Genomic DNA, 24676 nt, shown 5'->3' with positions numbered 1-24676 from the left:
AAACGGTCATGGAGGCTGATGACACATTTTGGTAGAGCACACCTCAAACTTTGTGGAGGACTGGAAAGCCCTCCCCCACACATCCACACCCGTGCGGATAGAACCCCTGGGGTTTCTCCAGCAATTTATGTAAAATATGTAGATTTAGTTACAGAGTACCTACCATGGTTTCTGCTAAGGGAACAAATCCGATAACAACTTTGTTGTCTTGGCGAGACTGGATTTCCTGAATGTTCCCTCTTCTCTGTGCCAGGTCTGCTAGGACAGGGCTGAGGTAGTCTCTGCTCACTGTCACCTCAAGATTCATCAGGGGCTCCAAAATTTGCTTATCAGCTTTCTTCAGAGCCTAAAGAAATTAAAGGATGTTAACTCCTCTTCCTTAGACTGCAGATCAGACTTCTGTTATGAAGGGAAGATTCGTAAAAACTCAAATACTCTTAAGCACAGAGCCTCCAGCAAAAAGACAGAAGCCTGCCTTAACACTCTATAAGAAGCCCAGAACTTCAACATTCGCTTGTCCATGCGTGCCAGCAGGGCACCTGAGACCTCACGCATGTGCTGCAGGAGGATGCTTGCTAAAGCTGATTGTGCGGAGCACCTGTGAACATGTGCCCAGAGACACGGAGAAAGAAAATGGTTCTCCCCTCTCAAAGACATATTTCCTTCATACATCTCCTCTTTTATTTTTGAAACCAATAGTTACAGTGCATGCTACAAGTCAGGGCAATCAAGGAGGGAAATAAAGGAGAGAGCTAAAAACACTAAGCAGAAACATATTCTCAGTGTAAAAGAAACAGAATTCTATACAGAATTTCAGATTTCAAAGAAGAACAAGCACATACAGAAACTGAAAAAAGCTAAAACAGCAGCAGGCAAATAGGAAGTGGACAAAAACTGGGGAAGCAGCAGAGGAATAAAGACATCTTGGGGTCCTGGTCAGATTGTCTGTATCGCATCATTCCATCAGCCAAACTGGTAGGATTCAGAGGGCGTTTGCAAGCACTGTAACTACTGATGGGTTTGCTTTAAGAGGTAACCTACTCCTCCGGCCTACCAGAGTTAAAACAATTTCCCATATATTCTAAGCCTGTTGGTTGTCAGGTGGGATGTAATAATCTTGGATTTAGCAGTGGAAACCAGATCAAAGAGCAAGGGCTCTGGAATGTGGCCTCTCCTTTATCTGGCTCTGGCTGATCATCCTCTCCCTGCTCACCAGCCCCCACTCACTCAGGCCCGGATGGTACCATGGCGTCTATTGTGCAGTAATGCTCTGCACCTCGGACGCTTCTGTTCCCCACTTCAGCACCTCTGCCTTCCCCTCTCCCTGCTACCTTCACAATCATGAAAAATGGGCAGACCGTAAAAACATCAGTATATTCTCGTTATTGTAGAAATTTCAGAAAAAATAGCACACATATAGTAAAAGCATAATTTCAGTTCTTTGCAGCTGATTAAGCCTTTAAAATCACTATCAACTGAAATGACTCAACTAGAGAAAAAGTATCTAATCCTTGAATGAAAACATTACTAAAAAATAACAACAGTCCCCACAAACAACTAAATAGATCCTATGTATTTTTGCAATTCTTACCCAAAGCTTTGTGCCGCTTCACAGTGTAGCTTTTCGAATAACATAACAGAGTGGGGAAAGACTAAAAATTAAGAGGAATAATGCCATATCTGAGGAAAGGACAGAGTTGTATGTGACCGAACAGGAGGTATTGTGCTCGTGGGTCTGTCCTTAGTCCTCCTGTCACAGTCTTTGCCTTGCCTTGGGAACAACTGCCTAGTTACAGAGCGTCAAAGCCTCCTCAAAGCTGCACTCGAGTCACAGCCTTTGGGTGCTCCTTGTAATCACTGGCCTGCTCTGGGATGATGTCTGAGTATCTTGCAGCAACCCAATATGGCCCAAACTGATCTCATTGTTTCCTTTTCCAAACACTTGCCTGCTCTTTCCTCTTTCTGTTGATGGCATCACTAGTCTTCAGTTTACCCGGACACGCATCTTTGATTTCCTTTTTCCCCAATGTAAGCTGTAAGATTTCTATTCCTATTGCTGACATTCTAGCCCAGATCTAGTCTATTCCCTGTCTGAGGCTCTCCATACTCCAGTCCCTCCTATATTCTAATGATTATGCTGCTCTCTTCAAAATGTTTAAATCATTTACCACCGTTCTCAAAACAAATCTCAAATTCCTCACTGTGTAGTTTCTTACAGGTTTCCCCACAGTCGGACTCTATTTTACTTTTCCAACCCTAATTTCAACACCCTCCTGCCTTCTTTAGTCTTCCCATGTCTGGAATGCTGCCACTGTACCCATAGCCTCCAAAACACCACAGGCCAACAAGTAAGGAAACTGTAAAAGCCCCTGTGTCCTTGTCTTTTGAAGTAAAATGCTGACTCAAGAGTTAATGATTGGGAAATGTGAAGATGGAGAAACAAGGATAGCTGTTGGGCTAGGGAACTGGGAACAGTTTAGACTGTAATTCTGTCACAAAGCAGAATCACCAAACTCACAGCTCCCTTAAAGATATAAAGGCCTGACTCACATTCCCAAACTGTTTTTACAGGAAGCAGACCCCCTCCCGATGAAGACTGCCAACCACAAGAACATAGACCATGGACTGGTGAAACAGCCTGTTCCTGAAACACTATAGTGGGTCCCAGTCTTGAGGTCATTGGCTCACAATGGCCCCCTTTGCCTGGCAAAGCAATAAAAGCTACTCTTTCCTGTTTCACCGAAAACTCTTGTCTCCACGTTTCTATTCATCACCTGTGAACAGAGGCTGAATTTCAGCAACATTAACTTCTTTCTAATGTTGACTAAAAACATGCCAAGTGAAGTTTCATCTGAGGCAAAATGAAGACTACAGCCTGCGAGACAGCACCTCAGATAGCTCTGAGAGACTGTTCCAAAGAGGCAGTGGGGGAAGGTCAATATATAAGATTTTGGTGAAGGGGAATTCAGTACAATTAAGCACTCATTTTACAGAGGGTTTTCTGCTCTCCAGGAGGATCTGAGGTCCTCAGAAAGGGATTTAGTGCTTTTCTAGGTAACAGGAGATGAAAGGACTGGAATCACGCAATCAGTTCCTAAAAACATCCAGCTATCTAAAGACCTGTCCCCCCAGACTCCTGGAGGAAAGAGTGCCTCACTCCACCCTGAACTCCCTCAGGGGGTGCTGAAGGTCAGTGGCTGCAGCAGCACGGGGCTTAGTCTCTGTAGAGGCCGATGGTGAATGCCCTCGTTCAGTGGTTGGCAATGCTCTTGGCAGGTACCAGTTAGTAGCTGACAGCAAGAACCAAGCTCCAATTTCCCACTCCTCAGCTTTTGTGAATCTTATGCCATTCTATCCAATATTTTGACTGTTCGGCTATATTTAATTTCCTTCTAAATCATAAGCTCGTTTAGGTCAAGAAAAGCATATGCATCTTACTGTGTTCCCTCGGTTCCCAGTGCACCATGACCACAGCATAGATGGCTCAGTAACTATATGCTGCTAAGCCGCTTCAGTCGTGTCCGACTCTGTGCGACCCCAGAGACAGCAGCCCGCCAGGCTCCCCTGTCCCTGGGATTCTCCAGGCATGAACACTGGAGTGGGTTGCCATTTCCTTCTCCACAGTAACTATATGAAGCATCATTAACTTCTCATCAGCAGAGGCAAGGAGTTTCCCCACCAGATGAAGTTTCACAAGTGTCAGAGTACTTCCATTAGTAGTATTTAAAGTAATGAATTAAAACTAAAGATTAAGTGCAGGCCTCATAAAGTTAATTCTTATTCTCTACTATGGTCTTAATAGAAGGTTAACCAAGGGGTATTAGATTCTGAAGGACTGGCCAAAATACTGGGGCTTGAGGTTAACTTAGAAGCACTGTATCATCTTTCAGGTTATGGTTATTTCAATACTAGAACCGAAGTCAAGTGGAACTCTAAGAATTATTGGAAGGTAAATGTTTTCAACAATTTCATCATGACCACTTTACAGGCACTATTTCTAACTATATGTTCCAGAAAACAATATTTAAATGAGTATTTTTGAAAATGTAGGTGAGTGTTTTTTAAAATGAAAACTCTTAAGAAGTATGAATTTGAACTCACAGGAAAAAGTCATTAAAGTTCAGCCTTCCTAAGTCAGGGACCTAGGATATTTAAATTAACTTTGTAATTATGGATTCAAATAAGACTAGAAAACCAGGTCTCAAACACAGTCCAAAATATTAGAAACTGGTCATAAAAGCAAGTGTTTTAATGGGCATTAGTCACCTACAAAACTAGAGTATTCCCACACTGAGAAGAATGCATGGAATCAGCATTCAACACACGAACGTCCTGGCGGGTGACCCCATGGAATGCAGAACACCAGGCTTCCCTGTCCATCACCAACTCCTGGAGCAGGCTCAAACTCATGTCCATCTAGTCAGTGATGCCATCCAACCTTCACATCCTCTGTTGTCCCCTTCTCCTCCTGCCTTTAATCTTTCCCAGCATCAGGGTCTTTTCCAGTGAGTCAGCCCTTTGCATCGGGTGGCCAAAGTACTGGAGCTTCAGCACCAGTTCTTCCAATGAATATTCAGAACTGATTTCCTTTAGAATTGACTGGTTTGATCTCCTTCAGTCCAAGGGAATCTCAAGAGTCTTCTCCAATACCACAGTTCAAAAGCATCAATTCTTCAGCGCTCAGGTTTCTTTAGAGTCCAACTCTCACATCCATACATAACTACTGGAAAAACAATAGCTTTGACTAGATGGACCTTTGTCAGCAAAGTAATTTTTCTGCTTTTAAATATGCTGTCTAGGTTGGTCATAGCTTTTCTTCCAAGGAATAAGTGCATCTTTTAATTTCATGGCTGCAATCACCATCTGCAGTGATTTTGGAGCCCCCCAAAATAAAGTCTCTTACTGTTTCCATTGTTTCCCCATCTATTTGCCATAAAGTGATGGATCGGATGCCATGATCTTAGATTTTTGAATAGTGAGTTTTAAGACAGCTTTTTCACTCTCCACTTTCACTTTCATCAACAGCCTCTTTAGTTCCTCTTCTCCTTCTGCCATAAGGGTGCTGTCAACTACATATCTGAGGTTATTCGTATTTCTCTGGGCAATCTTGATTCCAGCTTGTGCTTCATCCAGCCCGGCATTTTGCATGATGTACTCTGCATAGGAGTTAGTTAAGCAGAGTGACAACATACAGCCTTGATGTACTCCTTTCCCAATTTGGAACCAGTCTGTTGTTCCATGTCCAGTTCTAACTGTTGCTTCTTGACCTGCATACGGAATTCTTAGGAGGCAGGTAAGGTGGTCTGGTATTCCCAACTCTTTAAGAATTTTTCAGTTTGTTGTGATCCACACAGTCAAAGGCTTTGGTGTAGTCAATAAAGCAGGATATGTTTTTATGGAACTCTCTTGCTTTTTTGATGATCCAACGGATGTTGGCAATTTCATCTCTGGTTCCTCTGCCTTTTCTACATCCAGCTTGAACATCTGGACATTCTCAGTTTACGTACTATTGAAGCCTGGCTTGGAGAATTTTGAGCCTTACTTTGCTAGCATGTGAGATGAGTGCAACTGTGTGGTAGTTTGAATATTCTTTAGCATTAAAATGAAAACTGACCTTTTCCAGTCCTGTGGCCACTGCTGAGTTTTCCAAATTTGCTGACATATTGAGTGCCGCACTTTCACAGCATCATCTTTTAGGATGTGAAATAGCTCAACTGGAATTCCATCACCTCCACTAGCTCAAGGGCATATCCCCAGGCAACCAGAAGAGGAGACTGCTTTATGCTCTGAGAAGGAAATTCATTTATCTGATCTGTAATTCAACAAGACTTATCTGATTTTGGTGATCCTTGATTAATCTTAGTAGAATAAACATGAACTCCAATACTGGAACCAATATTAGACCTTCAGTGTCCTTTAGATTATAGTCCATTTTGGGCAGAGCTGACCCCAGAAGTGTCTCTTACTCAAAGCTACCAGACTGCCTCTATGGCTGTGTATCTGGTATAGGAAAAGCAGCATGCACACTCAGTCGCTTCAGTCATGTCCGACTCATTGCAACCCTATGGACTGTAGCCCACCAGGCTTTGTCCATGGGATTTCCCAGGCAGGAACATTAGAATGAATTGCCATTTCCTTCTCCCCTCCAAGGTATCTTCCTACCCAGGGACTGAACCTGCGTCTCTTACATCTTCATGACAGGCAGGTTCTTTACACCAGTGCTACCTGGGAAGGCAGGGAAAGGAGAGATGCCACTAAAACAACTTGCCTCTTTGGCAGAATCAGAGGATGTTTAGTAACTATCTGTGTCGAATACCAATATTCTAGATCCTATTTTGAATAAAACTCCAGTGATTAAGAAATCAAAGACTCTTCAGGATTAGAAACTCTTGATTATAGGGTTCAGAATGCAAGAACACAAGGTCAGGCACTGGGAGTACAGCTGTCTGCAGATTAGTGGTGCAGGGCTGTCCAGAGAGTACCTTAAAGCAAAAAGGATTCAGTTCAGTTCGGTCCCTCAGTCATGTCCAACTCTTTGTGACTCCATGGACTGCAGCATGCCAGGCGCCCCTGTCCATCACCAACTCCCAGAGTGCTCAAACTCATGTTCGTTGAGTCAGTGATGCCATCCAACCATCTCATCCTCTGTTGTCCCCTTTTCCTCCTGCCTTCAATCTTTCCCAGCAACAGGGTCTTTTCCAATGAGTCAGTTCTTCAAATCAGGTGGTCAAAGTATTAGAGCTTCAGCTTCAGCATCAGTCCTTCCAATGAATATTCAGGACTGACTTCCTTTAGGGTGGACTCCTTGCAGTCCAAGGGACTCTCAAGAGTCTTCTCCAACACCAAAGTTCAAAAGCATCAATTCTTTGGCCCTCAGCTTTCTTTAGAGTCCAATTCTCACATCCATACATGACCACTGGAAAACCATAGCTTTGACTAGATGGACCTTTGTTGGCAAAGCAAGGTCTCTGCTTTTTAATATGCTGTCTAGGTTGGTCATAGCTTTTCTTCTAAAGATCAATCGTCTTTAAATTTTCTAGCTGCAGTCACCATCTGCAGGGATTTTAGGGCCCAAGAAAATAAAGTCTCTCACTGCTTCCATTGTTTCCCCATCTATTTGCTATGAAGTGATGGGACCGGATGCCATGGTCTTAGTTTTTTGAATGTTGAGTTTTAAGCCAACTTTTTCACTCTCTTTCACTTTCATCTAAAGGCTCTTTAGTTCCTCTTCACTTTCTGCCATAAGCTTGGTGTCATCTGCATATCTGAGGTTGTTGATATTTCTCCCAGCAATCTTGGTTCCAGCTTGTGCTTCTTCCAGCCTGGCATTTAACATGATGTACTCTGCATATAAGTTAAATAAGCAGGGTGACAATATACAGCCTTGACGTACTCCTTTCCCATTTTGGAAGCAGTCTGTTGTTTCATGTCCAGTTCTAACTGTTGATCTGAATATAGATTTCTCAGGAGGCAGGTAAGGTGGTCTGGTATTCCCAACTCTTTAAGAATTTTCCATAGTTTGCTGTGATCTACAGTCAAAGGCTTTGCTGCAGTCAATAAAGCAGATGTTTTTCTGGACTCTCTTGCTTTTTGATGATCCAACAGATGCTCGCAATTTGACCTCTGGTTCCTCTGCCTTTTCTAAAACCAGCTTGAACAACTGGAGGTTCTCAGTTCACATACTATTAAAGCCTTGCTTGGAGAATTTTGAGCATTACTTTGCTAGTACAAGAGATGAGTGCAATTGTGTGATAATTTGAGCATTCTTTGGCATTGCCTTTCTTTGGGACTGGAATGAAAACTGACCTTTTCCAGTCCTGTGGCCACTGCTGTGGTTTCCAGATTTGCTGGCAGATTGAGTGCAGCACTTTCACAGGAAGCACTGTTACAGCAGCTTCTCCAATCAGGAAGCTTCCATAAGCCTCTTATTTTTATCCCTTAGAGGGCAGGTTAACGAAATGAAAACCACAATCACAATTACAGCAAAAAGGATTAGGACACGTCCATACCTTCTGTAGGCATCTTGAGACACAGGCAGAAATCATAGTTGTGGAGGTACCGGGATGAATTACCAAAGAATGTAAAGTAACTGCTACATCTTGAACTGGGGATCCAAGCAATGGTCCTAGGTAAGGGGGAAAACTATATTAGGACTGTATTGTATTCAGTGAGGGGGCAGAGAACTTCCAGTGTCCTGCAAGTAAAGAGTTTTGAAGTGATCACACCATTCTAAATAATAAATAAAAGGCAACAACTCTTACTGGATTGACTGGACAGGGGAGGACAAAGGGCAAACCACTGTCCCTAAGACTGGAGAGAGAGGTCAGTGCAGGGAGTTGTACTGAACTGTAATTGTTAAACTGTTTGAGGCTCAGAGTGGTCCAGTCAGAGTTAAAAACTCCAGGAGGACCCAGTCTTGGGGGTGGGGAGGGGCAGAATTTTGTGATCTCAAGTAGATTCTCACAGTAAATATTAGAGATTCATGAGGGTGGTAGTGGAGAGGAATTCTTTCTGAAATACTCCAAGGCATTCTATTCTTAAGAAGGTCGGCCCTCAGAGGAAACTAGTGTATCAGAGCCTAGATGACTTGAGGGAAGCACCCAATTCCAGTCTACTCCAGCCCTCGTGTCCCACCTATGGGGGATGAAAGGACTGAGAAACAGCTGTGCAGCTCAGAGGTCAAGGGCACCGGCTAAGACCCAATCTTTGGGGTACAGACACTCCCCCTCACCCTCACCTCACCACCACAGTACTAAAGGCCAGTTTAGAGCAGTCCCTTTTACCCAGTGTATCCTATCTAGCTATCAGGAAAAATGCTGAAGGGCAAAGAGCACAATCTGAACACAGAGAGCAAGCATCAGAACCAGACATGGCAGGAATACTGAATGATCACACTGAGAATATAAACTTTGATTAACATGCTAAGGGCTGTAACAGACAAAGTAAAGGGCACTAAGAATAGATGATCATGATAGCAGAGGGACAGAAGTCCTAAGAAACAACAGAAAGAAATGCCTCAGATCAAAAACACTGTAACAGAAAGGAAGAAGACCACTGACGCGCTCAGATGGGACATGGCTGAGGAAAGTCTGAGTTAGAAGATGTATCAGAAGAAACCTCCAAAACTGAAAAGCAAAGTGAACAAAAGACTGAAAAAAACAGAACAGAACATGCAATACTGTGGGACAACCACAGGGTATGACATACGCATGATGGAGAGAAATAGGGAGAAAATACCCCCAAAGTTAGAAAGGAAGAATGAAATAATTTGTTACCAGAAGGGGTTGAAAGTGAGACTCATGCTTACTCTGATTTGACTACCTCACCTTGGAGGCACGCACTGTGAACGCCATTTTCAAAGGCCTCTCGGGAGGCCTGCGAGAGGTCTCCAGCAACACTTGCTGCATACTCGATAACAGGCAGAAGAGATGCTGTTTCCATGGGTTTTGCTTCCAGCTCTACAGTCACAAGATGCCGTTTGTCTCCTAAAGTTCTATCTAAGGTATCTGTAAACAAATTGAATATAGTACCTCAGAGATCTGTTCTGGAAAGGTGTCAAGGTGCCGCAACTGGCAAAATCAAGTCCAACAAGTTGATTACAGTCAACAAGTTCAAGGTCTCATGGAAGATAAAGTTGAAGAGAATACCAATAAAGACACTAAGCACAGTATAAAAATGGCAGAGTAAATAGTTCTATCAAGAAAGCGTAGATTCTGTGTTTATCAACGTTAAACACCTGCTCTCAATCACCTATTAATAGTGCTTCAGTGTTAGGGTGTGTTAAGGCAGATGAACACACAAGTTCTGACATGCAGATCATACATTTAAACATTTATGTGACCGAAATTCTTTTAAGCACAAAATTTTTACTTAAAACACTTATTGAGTACAATAGGTTATCTAATGAAAATTAAAAGGTTTTTAACCTTGACAACAAACAGTTAAATTTCATACTGTTCAAGCAATATATTCTTTATTTAATGTTTATGATTTCTTCCCTCCAAAAATACTGATCTATTTGTTAAAATGAAAATGGTATCCTTCATTTGTCAACAAGCAACTGTGGTCAGTGAAACTGAGTGGGGCCCTGTGGGCCTCTCCGGCATGGAGGCCCTTTTGTCCCCCATTTCTTGTAGGCAAGACTCCAGCCTCTATGACCTTCCCTGAGTTCCACAGGGCAGATTTGGAACTGTTGCTAATCAAGGGAGAAGCAGTCAAGAAACCACTTGTTCAGTTCAGTTGCTCAGTCATGTCCGACTCTGCGACCCCATGAACCGCAGCACTCCAGGCCTCCCTGTGCATCACCAACTCCCGGAGTTCACCCAAACCCATGTCCATCGAGTTGGTGATGCCATCCAGCCATCTCATCCTCCATCGTCCCCTTCTTCTCCCACTCTCAATCTTTCCCAGCATCAGGGTCTTTTCAAATGAGTCAGCTCTTCGCATCAGGTGGCCAAAATATTGGCATTTCAGCTTCAACATCAGTCCTTCCAATGAACACCCAGGACTAATACCTACTGATACCTACTAGAGGAACTGCTGAGAAGTAAGGTCTACACATAGCCAACTTCATAACAAAGTTGACAAGCTGTTTTCTTGCCAATCTTGTTGGTGTTAAGGGCATCTCGTCTTTTAACTCGCATGACCCTAATCACTGAGAATCTTTTAATATGTTCATGGGCCTTCGGCCTCTTTTGTGAAATGTCTGTTCAACCTTTTTTGCTCACTTTTCTACTTCATTGGTTGCCATGTTTTTAGTGATTTTTGTATTCTAATCTGTCAGTTTTATATGAGGCAAATATCTTCTCTCAGTGTATCTTTTTGCTTTCACTATATTCTAATAACTTCTTAATTTCAATAACATCAAATTTACTAATCTTTTAGTTCAGTTTCAGCCTTACCTGGTTAAGTTCTCCTATACTGTCTTCCAAAAATTTGAAAGTTTAAAAACTTTCATAAAGCATTGGGGTTTTCTTTCTTTCCTCTTTTGCATGCATTAGCATTTATTCTCTTTATTCTTCTGTCCTCAAAGGGAGACTTTCCAACTCTCTCCTCTTATTTAGGCTTTTAAATTCAACTGGAATTGAGGTTTAGATACAGTATGTGGGAGGAATCTAAATCTTTTCCCATGTGAATAGTTTTTCCAGGCCCATTTATTGAAATTCAGTCCGCCCTTTCCCACTGAGCTTCAATATCACTCTGTGAAAGGTGCATTTTCATATAGATATGTGTGTTTCTAAGCTCTCTGGTTTGTTTCCCTGGTATATTTGTCTGTTCCTAGCTTGATCAACTGATCAGTATCATAATGACTACTTTTATAGTAAGTACTAAAGTCTGATACACTTCTTTGGGTAGAATTGGCACCCTCATGCTATTCAGTCCTCTTATCTATGAACAGTACGGTTCTTATCTATAGTCTTCTTTCATTCTCTTTTTCAAAAAATGTATTTGGCTGCACCAGGTCTTAGTTGCGGCATGCACAACCTTTAGCTGTGGCATGTAAACTCTCAGCTGTAGTACATGGGATCTATTAACAGTTCCCAGCCCAGGGATCAGAGTCCCGGCCCCAGGCATTAGGAGCACAATCTTAGCCCCTGGACCACCAGGGAAGTCTCATGAATAGTATGGTTTCCCACTGAACTTCGGTCTTCTTTAATGCCTGTACATTTTGATAATTTTCTAGATGTACACAAATGTAACCTGTGCCTCAACAGCATGTGATCACTGGTGGTCTGACTATTCAGTCAAGGTGTGGTCTGACAGCTGCAGCATCTGGTTACTAGCTTTTCACTTTATAACTAATAAGCAATTTAGAAGGAGACACTTGAAGACTATGCAAATATGTTATTTAACAACGTACACAATATTAACTATTTGCAAAATGACGATTTCCTATTCCAACCCTCTTCCTCAACATCTAACAGTCAGCACTTGGCATTTCAGTGTAAGGAAAAGCAGTCTCTTCTTGTTGATCTATGATCGGTATGGCCTCATGAATTCTAGCTTTCTGTCAATGGCTTAATTATTGTTCTTAGCTATTCTAGAGCTCAAATTAACCCACAGTTAGCCAGTGTAGCCTCTTCAGGTTGGTTCCTATGTCCTTATGACACAACCCCATCAGTTTTTTGAACATTTCCTTTCTTTTTCAGATAACATTCCATTGCTTATTTTTGAAAGTTTCCTATTTCTTACCAATACTTTTTAATCCCCTTTCTTATTTCTTCAAAAACAATATTTTATATACTCTATACTTGGTAATTCCGGTATCAGAAGCCTTTACTGGTCTGCCTGTGAGGTTTATTGTTTCTACTGCTTTCTTTTTGCTCACTGTGCCTTTTCTCAAGGTTTTATTATTTTAAAACTTAAAAAAAAAACTGTGCGTTCATTTTACTTTGCGGGATCTTTGAGGCCTGGATTGAGGGTACATTTACCTGAAGAGCCCATTGTTTGCTTTCTCAAGGCTCCTTGGTCTATCACCAACCAAGAGGACTTCACACTAAGTTCTTCTTGGCTTGGAGTTTTATAGATTATACTGGTTCTATGAACTTAGGCTGAAAATGCCTATGGTTACAAATCCTCAGAAATTCTGCCCCTTTGTCAAAAGCCAGTCAGATAAGTTTCCTTGTCACCTTCTTTTATGGAGAAGACTTTCCATATTGTTTCCATGAGAATGTGGCTCTCAAGCAGCAAGTTAACTATGACCACAGATTTCTCCAGAATAGCTAGTGGCTTAGGTGCTGAGTTATTTTCCAAGATTCCTGTTCTACCTTCCTTTCTTTAACCTCTAGAAGTTTCTATCATATTCTAACCACTTCAGACATTAATTTGAGAGAGGTTATTTATATTTTCCAAGCATCTTGTTTTTCCAAATATAAAGTCCAGAAAGAGAAATCATCATGTCATTTGTCATCATGCACCTAATCCTGCTTAATTTTTCAAGTTTCAATGAAAAGTAATCACCTGGCCTATTTACAAACCGCTGAAGTGATTAAAAGACGCTTACTCCTTGGAAGAAAAGTTATGACCAACCTAGATAGTATATTCAAAAGCAGAGACATTACTTTGCCAACTAAGGTCCGTCTAGTCAAGGCTATGATTTTTCCAGTAGTCATGTATGGATGTGAGAGTTGGACTGTGAAGAAGGCTGAGCACCGAAGAATTGATGCTTTTGAACTGTGGTGTTAGAGAAGAGAGAGAGAGTCCCTTGGATTGCAAGGAGATCCAGCCAGTCCATTCTGAAGGAGACCAACCCTGGGATTTCTTTGGAAGGAATGATGCTAAAGCTGAAACTCCAGTACTTTGGCCACCTCATACGAAGAGTTGACTCATTGGAAAAGACTCTGATGCTGGGAGGGATTGGGGGCCGGAGGAGAAGGGGACGACCCAGGATGAGATGGCTGGATGGCATCACTGACTCGACAGACGTGAGTCTGAGTGAACTCCGGGAGTTGGTGATGGACAGGGAGGCCTGGCATGCTGCGATTCATGGGATAGCCAAGAGTCGGACACGACTGAGCGATTGAACTGAAGTGCTTAAAAGTTCCTAGTTACGCTAAACATCTCTTTTCTATATTTTTTCACAAACCTGTCCAAGTTTTCTTATTGTGGGGATGGGAATAACTGTCATGTTCTTGTACTTAAGGGAACCAAACTGCAAAGATCATATGTAGAAAAAGCATGAATTCTTACATTTTGGCACAGAAATATAAAAACTTCAGTTTCCCAAGAATACCATCAGCACAAGATTACCATGTTTATTAAATAGAGAAAATTATTTTCCACTCTATGTTTTTTCAAAATTTTAAAATAATCTGTAATTTTGCTGAGATATAATTGACATGTAGGAGTTTCAGGTGTATAACACAAGGATTTAACTTACATAGATCATGAAATAATTACCACAATTAGTTTGGTGAACATCTACCATCTCATATAGATACAACATTAAAGAAATAGAAAAAGACTTTTTCCTTTGTGATGAGGACTCTTAGGATATATTCTCTTAACTTTCACTTATAAGGTACAGGACTATTAATTATCTTTATCATGGTGTACATCACATCCCTAGTACTTATTTATCTTATAACTGGAAGTCAGCACCATTTGACTCCCTTCTAATTCTACCTTCCCCACTCCCCATTTCTATTATTTTATGGAGTAAAAACTGGCACACCAACTTCAAATTCTTATACTCATTCTGGTATTGAAGACCAGGATGAGCTGTCTACTTCAATGGTTAATCCCACTGTGTACCTGCTTGACGAGTGGCTCAGCCAGTATATGTAATAAATGAGTGGCAATTAAATAGGGCCATGCCTAAGGCAAACAAATTCTAACAAAAACAAGAAAACACACATAAAACCTGTCCTCACTGATGGAAGACACTAGTGAATATAAACCCTGCTTTATGAAACTAAACTAAGAGACGCAGCAAACAGATCCTGGAGAGAAAGAGAGCAACACGGACCAGGAAATTCTAAATGTTGTATTTACCTGTGGCACGAACTGAATTTAGGATGGCCTCACGGTATGCCACCTGGAGGGGCCCGAGATAGGTTTCTAGTCCATATTCCCTCTTGATTCGGTCATGAATAATTTCAATATGTAACTCCCCCATGCCACAAAGGACAGTCTGGGTGAAAGAGGAAGAAAACAAAACAAAGGTCAAGGAAAAATTGCTTATCACAAAACACTAAATAAAGGTATGATATCAATATATTTTATTTCCCATTACTTACAAACAAAATTTCTCCTGTGAACTTTTTTTGGCTCCTACATCAAAACACTGTTTTTAACTTCTCTGACTGTAATAATAAATCAATTGAAAGTGAATCACAAGGGTGGTCCAGGTCTAAGATTCCACATTCCCAACGGAGGGGGCCTGGGTTTGATCCCTGGCCGGGTAACTAGTCAGTGCTCATGCCACAATGAAGATCCCATGTGCCACCACTAAGAGCCAGTGCAGCCAGTCTCTTACTCTGTGATAGCTGGGTTACTGGCTGGCTAAGTGGCATTCGAACCAGAACCATGCTTCCCAACCACAAAGCTAAGTTCTAGTCAATGGAATGTAAGTATCAATGATGTTGTCAACTTCTAGGTTATATCTTTAAGGATAAATAAAACCATTCTCTTAATGAAGATGTAGATAACTATCTTGAAACATGAATGAGGGCAACATCTTGTGAATGAGGGAAATAACCCCTCTCCCAAACCCTAGCAATCACATGGCTATTTCCCAACCATCCTAGACCCCTTAACCTTACAGTTTTGTGGGCAGTCAAAACTACTAGAGTAATATGACCCAGCAATCCCACTGCTGGGCATACACACCAAGGAAACCAGAATTCAGAGACACGTGTACCCCAATGTTCATCACAGCACTGTTTATAATAGCCAGGACATGGAAGCAACCTAGATGTCCATCAGCACATGGATGGATAAGAAAGCTGTGGTACATATAGACAATGGAGTATTACTCAGCCATTAAAAAGAATACATTTGAATCAGTTCTAATGAGGTGGATGAAACTGGAGCCTATTATACAGAGTGAAGTAAGCCAGAAAGAAAAACACCAATACAGTATACTAACGCATATATATGGAATTTAGAAAGATGGTAACGATAACCCTGTATGCGAGACAGCAAAAGAGATACAGATGTATAGAACAGTCTTTTGGACTCTGTGGGAGAGGGCAAGGATGGGATGGTTTGGAAGAATGGCATTGAAACATGTATATTATCATATATGAAATGGATCACCAGTCCAGGTTCAATGCATGATACAGGGTGCTCGGGGCTGATGCACTGGGATGACCCAGAGGGATGGGATGGGGAGGGAGGTGGGAGTGGGGTTCAGGATGGGGAACATATGTACACCCATGGCAGATTCATGTCAATGTATGGCAAAACCAAAACCATATTGTAAAGTAATTAGCCTCCAAAATATATATAAATAAAATTTTTTAAAAAAATAAATAAAAGCAGGCCATATTAAATTTAACAAAATTCAGATTATAATAATATGTGACTACTCATGGAATAAACAAAGAATAAAAAAAAAAAACATAACTACTAGAGTAGCTTGAACCTTTAAGTGACAGAGAAACTGACTTTTATCTTTTTTGAACCGATGCCATTTTGGGTCCTTGTTAGAACAGCCAAATTTGCATTAAAACATTAAAAAAAAAAAACCCAGAAAACAAAATAACACAAAAATAGTTATTCCTGAAGGTCTTTGCGTATGGGAGAGTACAGTGCAAGTAATTCTATTTGCCCCATTTTATTCATATACCATCTGTAGAGTGAAGCATTAACTTTAACCCCCAAAGAGATCTGGCCCTTGCCTTTAGCTACTGGAAAGTTACCTCTAGGCCAACATGGTCCCTTAAAGAAGTGTCTTTGCTTGCCTGGTGCCTTTGTCCACCAGACAGTCTAACAACGCGACTTATGAAACAGGTTTTGGAATAGCCAGACCCATTCACAACCTAGAGAGTGAAGGTAGGAGCCCAAACCTACAAGAGGCATGAGAGATTAAATGTCAACCACATAGGCAGTATGTGACTATGTTCCAGCAAAATCTCTGGACATCGAAGGCTTAGGTGAGCTTCCCTGGCTGGTAGTGCTCCACAGAGTCAAGAGGATGAAGAAAGCTTTGCATTTAGAACTCTCCTAGACTTTGCCCTATGTGTCTCTTCCTTGGCTGTTTCTGATTTGTTTCTTTTCAGTGTAAAAAAACTGTAAGAAACAATAAAAGACTATTTAGTATATGACTGTGATACTTTAATATAAAGTTAAAAAAGTAAATTATTTGGAAAGAAGCAAGTTGTTGAATAATACAAATAGAACAACTTGCTATATATCTGTACATATATATTTAGAAATATGTGTATATATATTATGCTTTATAACATGGCATGGCAGAAAAATGGATGTTTGGAAAAGTGTGAAAGGCTATTCACTGATTATCTGTGTAGAACAGGACTGAAAGACTGAAAGGGAAACTTTAGTTCTTTACTTTGTCCACTTGCACGTTATTTTTTAAAAAATATGTATTGGTGGTTTTTAAATAAAGTTCCTATTGCGATTGCTGTTGCAGCTTCAGAATCAACTAAACTAAGCTGCTTCATCATTTAGTTGGTATTTAGGAAACAAAAGTACTTTACACTTTTCAGATTAACTAAAATGAGCTTATCTTTTTACAGGCAAATTCATAATCTTTTAAAGGAACTTTTTCTCGATATTTTATATAACTCTACTCTGCCTCCCTAAAAAGATGTAGAACGAACATGTGTTCTTCCACTATACCAGAATACACAGTGCAGTCCTGTACCTACTTTAGACTCTGTATTTCTTCCCATACTGTTGGCCACAATCTGTCACTTCTCACCCATTTTATGTGTGTTATCATCATTAAAAGTATCTTTGCATCCTCCCTTTAGTAAACTGTTTCTGTAAGTTTTAGCCTAAGAGGCTCAAAGTGTTGTCTTGGGGTTGAAAAATTTATTTCAAAATTTCACAAAAGGCTGTGTTCTGGAAGATAAAAATGTTGGAGAGTAGTTTTTATAAGTAAGGTATAATCATGGTGAGGAATTAAGGAGAATTTAGCTTGACAGTAAAAATAATAATCAGAAATTTATATTATCAGAGAGCCAAAGCAGAAGGCCTTTTCTTTCAGGTGCATGGAAAAATCAATGCTTTAGACAAATGCACTTAAAAACTCTCTTGCACACAAACATTATTATTGAAAGATTTGGGGAATTAAATAATAATATGCGTACTTGTCCAGAATCAGGATCTAGCTTCACTTTCAAACTGGGATCTTCACGCTGAAGGCATTTCAATGCATGATCCAAATCTAGAGGATAAACAGTAACTGTTACCTTTACATTTTATTTTTTAAGATAAGGTACTACAATGACAGTTATTTCACACAGCCAGAAATGTTTTATAGAGAATTTAAAAAAGTGACAAGACAGTGATGGGAGGTTACTTGAGATTTAGTGACCTGGAAAGACCTGTCCATGATGATTTAGATAAAGACATAAACCAAAAAGAATGATGTGCCAAGTAAAATCCCAGAGAAAAAGAATTCCAGATAGAGGAAATGGCTGTGCAAGGAATGGTTTCTACTGAAGAAACAAGAAGGCCAGTGTAATGGTAGATAAAAGAAAGAGCGGCATCAGATGAGGAGATGTGTGACAGAGATCAATCACATCATGAAAGGTTTGAAGGCCATGGTGAAGTCTGGATTTGCACTGGGAAGCCATTGAAAGGTTTTACATGGGACAGTAACATCATCTGATTATACTCTGCAAAGGTTAAGAGCTGACAAAAAAGCCTTCAGAAACAAATACGAAGAAGCTAAATTATATCATGAATAAAGAGATGCTAATGTGCCTACTCTACGATGAATGATCGCACCAAAGAAGAAGGATACAGCTGACCCTTGAATAACATGGATTTGATGCAGGTCTTCTTATATGCGAAGTCAGATATGGAGGAACCAAGTACAGGAAGGGCCAACTATAATTTCAACATTCAGAAAACTAAGATCATGGCATCTGGTCCCATCACTTCATGGCAAACAGATGGGGAAACAATGGAAACAGTGAAAGACTTTATTTTCTTGGGCTCCAAAATCACTGCAGATGGTGAATGCAGCCATGAAATTAGAAGACGCTTGCTCCTTGGAAGAAAAGCTATGACCAACCTAGACAGCATATTAAAAAACACAGACATTACTTTGCCAACAAAGGTCCGTCTAGCCAAACCTATGGTTTTTCCAGTAGTCATGTATGGATGTGAGAGTTGGACTATAGAGAAAGCTGAGCACCAAAGAACTGACGCTTTTGAACTGTGGTGTTGGAGAGGACACTTGAGAGTCCCATGTGCAGCAAGGAGATAAACCAGTCCATCCTAAAGGAAATCAGTCCTGAATATTCATTGGAAGGACTGATGTTGAAGCTGAAACTCCAATACTTTGGCCACCTGATGTGAAGAACTGACTCACTGGAAAAGACCATGATGCTGGGAAAGATGGAAAGCAGGAAGAGAAGGGGACAACAGAGGATGAGATGGTTGGATGGTATCACAATTTGATGGACATGAGTTTGGGCAAAACTCTGGAAGTTGGGTGATAAACAGGGAAGCCTGATGTGCTGCAGTCCATGGGTCACAAATAGTTGGACACAACTGAGTGACTGAATTGAAATGCTGAACTCAATGACATAAAATGACATAAAAAACCTTTTGAAATAAAATGTAACTATTTTATCTAAATTTTCAGAGCACTAATTAATTGATGCACCAAGACTACTTGTACCTGGCTGCTTAGCCACTGATGGAGGTTCTATGGTACAGAAGAAAACAGGTTCTGGAATCTCCACGCCAGCCAATAAAAGCCTCTCTGTTTCATTGTTTTCTTTCTGCTTCTTTTCTCCCTCCCTTCTGGCTCGACGAGATGCAGCTAATGCGCTGGACTTGGATGAGACAATGGTGTCTCCGGTAGCAGTCTGCAAGCAAACAAGACGCATGAACACAACAGGCAAGCCCTCAGCTTTCACCAAAAACCATGCAAACCAAAGAAAAATTTAATGCAGCACTTTCTCCTCATCAAAACCTAAAAGAGACTAATTCACTAAGCTGCTTATAACTGTACATTCGTAAAGCTAACTTAACTTACATACGAATTCTATCCAAAACACTGCTGTTGTAAATTCTAACAATAAAACACTCCTGGAGGAGGACAACAATAAAACACACATACAACAAAAAATACATTTAAAATTCATCTGGCAAATCAAATTTATCTTTGAGCAAGAGACAAAAATTCTTGCCCTTACAAGACTTCATTAGGAAAATATCTTTACTTTTTACATAATCAGTTATAAAGTTAAATTTTCTGAAGTTATCAAGAAAGCAAAAAACCTAATGAGAATAACGCTATCTAATATAAACTTAAACATAAGTATGCATCCATAAATAATGTATTTATTTTACTTGGATTTGAAATTTATATGAAGACAATCCATAGTGTTTATAGTGTTCCATAATTTATTTTTCTCTGTATTAAATGTTTGAGATTTGACTATGTTGATGAATGTACTACAATACTCATTACTCTACTACTGATAGCTTTTGGATTGTTTATGGGTTTTTGCTATGACAAACTACATACTTTTAATTAAACATTTAAGCTGTTATTTCCTACAGAAACCATTTGGTCACTTACATGTTTAAGCCCAACAGTCAAAGCAATGTTACCAGCAGTCAGTAAAGGGATTTCTATATGTTGGTCAGCAAATGGCAAAAGCAGACGACTTATCCTCTCCCTGTAAAACCATGATTCATGTTAGTAAAAGTACGAAGAAATGAGTTTAGAAATAAGAAGTTTTAGAAAATAACCTAGGCTTCTACTTACGTGCAGTTTCCATTAATATTATGGATGGCTGTTTGGGGTTTTATCATGCCTGAGTATATGCGCATAAAAACCAGTGGGCCTCGCTGCTTGTCATGGAGGACTTTAAACGCCAGGGCACATAAGTCACCCTTATACCACTGCCTAAAAATTAAGGAGAAATTCCAGAAAAGCCTTTAAAATATAGCTCCTATATATCTATATAGGTAAGATCAGAATCACTGCATAAACTTAACCTTCATGTCCTCCAAAGATTACTCTTATCTTCTAATTTAGCAACCCACGACAATTAAATACTGTATTCTGTACTTCTCTTCCTCCACTGGACTAGATTACTTATTGGAGATCTTACCATTAATGCTTCAAAACTGGAAAAAACAAAAACAAAAAAAAATGGATTCTCTTCCAAATATTACTTCTATTAGCAAATAATTCTTGCTGAGACATCCCTCCTCAAAAAATACACCTAGGAATATCACACCACTTCTTAAAACCCCATAGAGGATAAACAAGAAGGCACTTTTCTTTTTTTTTAATTTATATTTTTACTTTATTTTACTTTACAATACTGTATTGGTTTTGCCATACATTGACAAATCTGCTAAGGGTGTACATGAATTCCCAATCCTGAACCCCCCTCCCACCCCAAGAAGGTACTTTTCAATTACTGTTTTCACTCTCTCCTCCCACTTTTTCTTCAGCTGCATAGCCATATAAATCTACACTATAAACTTGAACTTGTTTAGAACACCAACACTTACAGAATGATGTCCTTAAATTAGTGTTCACTGAGAGGTTTCATAAAGTCTGAATTAGTCTCAAATTGCCAAATTTTGTGCATAGGTACATTTTTCAGAGGAAAAAGCTCCATATTTTCATTAGTTTCAAAGGAGTCCATGACTCAGGAGATTAGACACTTCTATTATTGAGCTGCTCTAACCTTATTCCTGTTCTCTCCAAAATTTTATTTAACAAGTCCTTATATAGAGATTTGATCATATACTAGGAACTGCTCTATGTGCTTTATAAATATTAGCTCATTTATTCTAGTGTCAATCTTATGAGATAAATTACACTTTCTGCATTTTACAGATGAGAGGTTAAGCAACGTGGAAGACCTGAGATTTAAATTCAAGTAGTACACAGTCCATGCTCATCATCACACTGCCATAATGCCTCTCCAATAGAGAGAGATGAAAAGTGACTCAGATTCCAGTTAACAGGATTAAAGTCCACCTCTGTCTGCCATTATGCACAAAGCTCACTTAGATTTTAGAGGATTTATTACCAAGGACAAAGCTGTTAGGCACAAGAGGAGTAAAACAACAGACCTTTCCTTACAGTCACAAAATATTTTGAGCTTATGGAAAATCTTGAAATCCAGAATAAATATAAATATATCTATAGCATATTTATCAAACACCCCCAGGGTACTACTTCTTTTTTTCAGACTAAGATGGAAGGGTCAACACTTGTACTTTTACACAGCAAAGAAGTCACACATTCTTAGCACCATCTTAAAGACAGCAGGTTACAAGAGATGATGACAAACATCCCTTTCAAGTAAAAATTACAATGACTCTATATTATATTGTTTACAATAATATTCTTCATCAATGTTATTCAAAAATTGTGATTCAGCTACCATTTTTGAAAAATAAGACCTGTCTGTCTACCTAAGATTTTAATCTATGTACTTTTATACTTACAGAAATTCATAGTTGCGTTCTTCCGGTGAAGGCAAGTACATAGTAATGGCGTCTAATAAGGGCTGGACCCCTTTGTTTTTCAGGGCACTTCCACAAAGCACAGGCACTGCTGTCTGAGCCAGTGTTACTCTGTGTATTGCAGTTTGTAGCTATAAAGCAGAGATATAAATGTTTCACGTGTAGTATTTTGGTCTCCACCAAAATATCTCAGAATCAGATGTTTTCTCTAACTAACCATGTAAAATATCACTCGTCAGCACACTACCATCATTCTTTATGGTCTTATTCTTTATTCTTCATTGTAAATAGCATTAATCACTATCTGGTATATTAGATACATATTTACTAGTTTACTGTCTGTCCCCCCATCCACTAGAATGTAAAATCTATATAAGCATTATAGCAAATCCCATAAAACAGCACTAAATCACCAAAAACTGGAAAAGTGTCTAAAATAAAGTAGCTGAATAAAAATATTTCTTGAAAAAGTGAGTTAATTACTTGTGATTTAACCTTGATAGTCTACTAGAAGAACTTGTTAGAAATATGAATTCCAGTTTCTTCAAATGAATTAAATCCATATTAAATAAAATCCAAGACAAAATGAGGTGTACCAAAGTTAGAAACAACTTTTAAACGATCACAAAACTCAAGAAAAGCTTAGATGTGTTTGCAAGCTATTGATAAGAAGAACGGTGGGTCAACTTCATTTTATATTGTAAACTCTTTGAAAACAGAAATCATATTATGTGACTAAATGGTATAGTAAACATCACATCTAACCATGCAAATACTAAACAAGAAAAAAATTCAAACTTATAGCATTTCATGCAAAAAACATTTTTACACCTCTAACTTCAAATGGCTCAAAATTAATCTATAGATCTTATGTTTTTCGTTAATTCTTTCCATGAAAAATCACCAAGCAAATTTGCTGGGCTCATCTTGAAGTCAACTTAAAACATATTACCACTTAAACACTGTTCATGGGAGAAGGTTCCTGGCAGAAAAAATCAAAAAGACCTTGAATAAATCTGTCATAATTCAAATACAATTCTCTGGTTTGATGTATTTCATAAGAAAGCCAGGGGAAAAAAAAAAAAAAAAAAACCTGGGAAGATCTAGAATAAGTTTCCACTAACAATTAAAACAGATTCAGAAAAAATGTTCTGAGAAAAATGACCATTATAGTAGTCTGAAATATCAGTAAATTAAAAAAAAACAATTTCTATCTGTGATTTCCCTACTACTACTTAGTGAAATGATCAGAGTGAAAGGAAAAGGATGCAGAAAATGAACAATGTTCTCTAATTTTTAACAGTGTTATAATTTTTAAGTCGGCATTTTCTAATGATATCCAAAGTTGAAAAAAAAATCTACAACAGTCATCAAACCACATCCAAATAGTAAAACTTGGTCAGAAGTAAATGATTAATAAAATTTACCTTTTCGGCTGGTAGCAAATCAAAATTCTCACTAAATTCTCCTAAAACCAAGTCAGCAAACTCATCATCCAAATCTGCAACCTGAAAGGAAAGGCTTTAGTTCTATAACTTGCATTCATTATCACAACTATAGGTCTACACATCATAAACATCCATTACCCAAATATTTCAAGACAGTTACACAATCCAGCTTATCCAGGCTAAGGAACTCATCACATCTTCTAGAGATCTTCTTTTAAAGGAAAGAGACTGAAAACTGAAGATATGAGCTCATGAGTTTTCTAAACTCATGGGAAGCAGAGCCTTTTGATAAAGCACCTCTTCAGTACTACCTACTCAGAGTACTCAAGAGAAATAAGAGAAAATTGACAATTGATAGCCAAAGATAATATATACAATGGACTGCCGTTTTAAAATAGATCTGGAGGGGACGTCCCTGGCAGTCCAGTGGTAAGAACTCTGTTATTACAATTCAGGGGGCGTGGGTTTGATCCCTGGTTGGGGAAATAACATACCACAAGTTATGCCATGTGACCAAAATAAATAAATCGATAAACAGATTTGGGGTCTTAGTTCATAAAAAAAGTTTCATTTGGTAATCCTCTAATATTTTAAATGTTCATCATATCAGCTAAGTAAAATAATATATCTTGTTTATAATTCTTCACTGAGGGAATAAATTTAAGTCGAGAGGGTCATGGTATCATTTCAATAATAAAAACATAAATAACCTCATTCATATTTGTTTCCTAATCATTTGCCTATGTGACAGGAGAATTCAGGTGATAATAAAATTAGCAAAAGAGTTTCAATGAGAAGCCTCCACACTGCAACAGTCTGGCCCCCTGCTCACCCAACTAGAGAAAGCCTGCGCGCGACAGTGAAGACTCAGTGCCAGCAAACACAAACTTAAAAAAAGAAAAGAAAGAAGTTATGTCACCTCTCCTTCTCTTGGTTACCCATGGGAGGACTTATCCCATGAGGTTACTGTGAAATTTAAATAACCAATTCAAACTATGCTTCCAGAACATATAGTAAGTATATAATAGTCTTTTCATTGCTGTTCACCTTTGGAACACATGAAGTTGATTCTAGTTGCCCTAATC

General features: G+C 39.3%; 1 protein-coding gene and 1 long non-coding RNA gene across 10 annotated transcripts in view; one reads left to right on the top strand and one right to left on the bottom strand.

Annotated features, from left to right (window-relative positions):
• The window catches only part of GFM2 (GTP dependent ribosome recycling factor mitochondrial 2), a 49793-nt gene that overhangs the window by 703 nt on the left and 24414 nt on the right, over positions 1–24676 (bottom strand). For 8 of the 9 annotated variants that reach the window (XM_060400226.1, XM_060400227.1, XM_060400228.1 and 5 more), the window contains 10 exons: positions 23571–23651; positions 22126–22274; positions 20420–20560; positions 20231–20330; positions 19322–19511; positions 17778–17854; positions 14494–14632; positions 9327–9506; positions 8010–8125; positions 164–346 (listed from right to left, as the gene is read on the bottom strand). In XM_060400226.1, the coding sequence (XP_060256209.1) occupies positions 164–346; positions 8010–8125; positions 9327–9506; positions 14494–14632; positions 17778–17854; positions 19322–19511; positions 20231–20330; positions 20420–20560; positions 22126–22274; positions 23571–23651 (1356 nt within the window). Of the gene's footprint in view, positions 1–163; positions 347–8009; positions 8126–9326; positions 9507–14493; positions 14633–14738; positions 14805–17777; positions 17855–19321; positions 19512–20230; positions 20331–20419; positions 20561–22125; positions 22275–23570; positions 23652–24676 lie in introns of those variants that run through there. The other variant, XM_012096751.5, reaches the window with a different exon arrangement.
• LOC121816794 (uncharacterized) lies at positions 342–2746 on the top strand. The gene is made up of 2 exons (XR_006056487.2): positions 342–2348; positions 2572–2746. It is a non-coding gene; the product is annotated as an uncharacterized LOC121816794 (long non-coding RNA).

This window comes from Ovis aries, chromosome 16 (assembly GCF_016772045.2).
Source record: "Ovis aries strain OAR_USU_Benz2616 breed Rambouillet chromosome 16, ARS-UI_Ramb_v3.0, whole genome shotgun sequence".
NCBI lineage: Eukaryota > Metazoa > Chordata > Mammalia > Artiodactyla > Bovidae > Ovis > Ovis aries.
The sequence above is the reverse complement of the archived record's forward strand: the minus strand, read 5'-3'. Positions and strand labels throughout refer to the sequence as shown.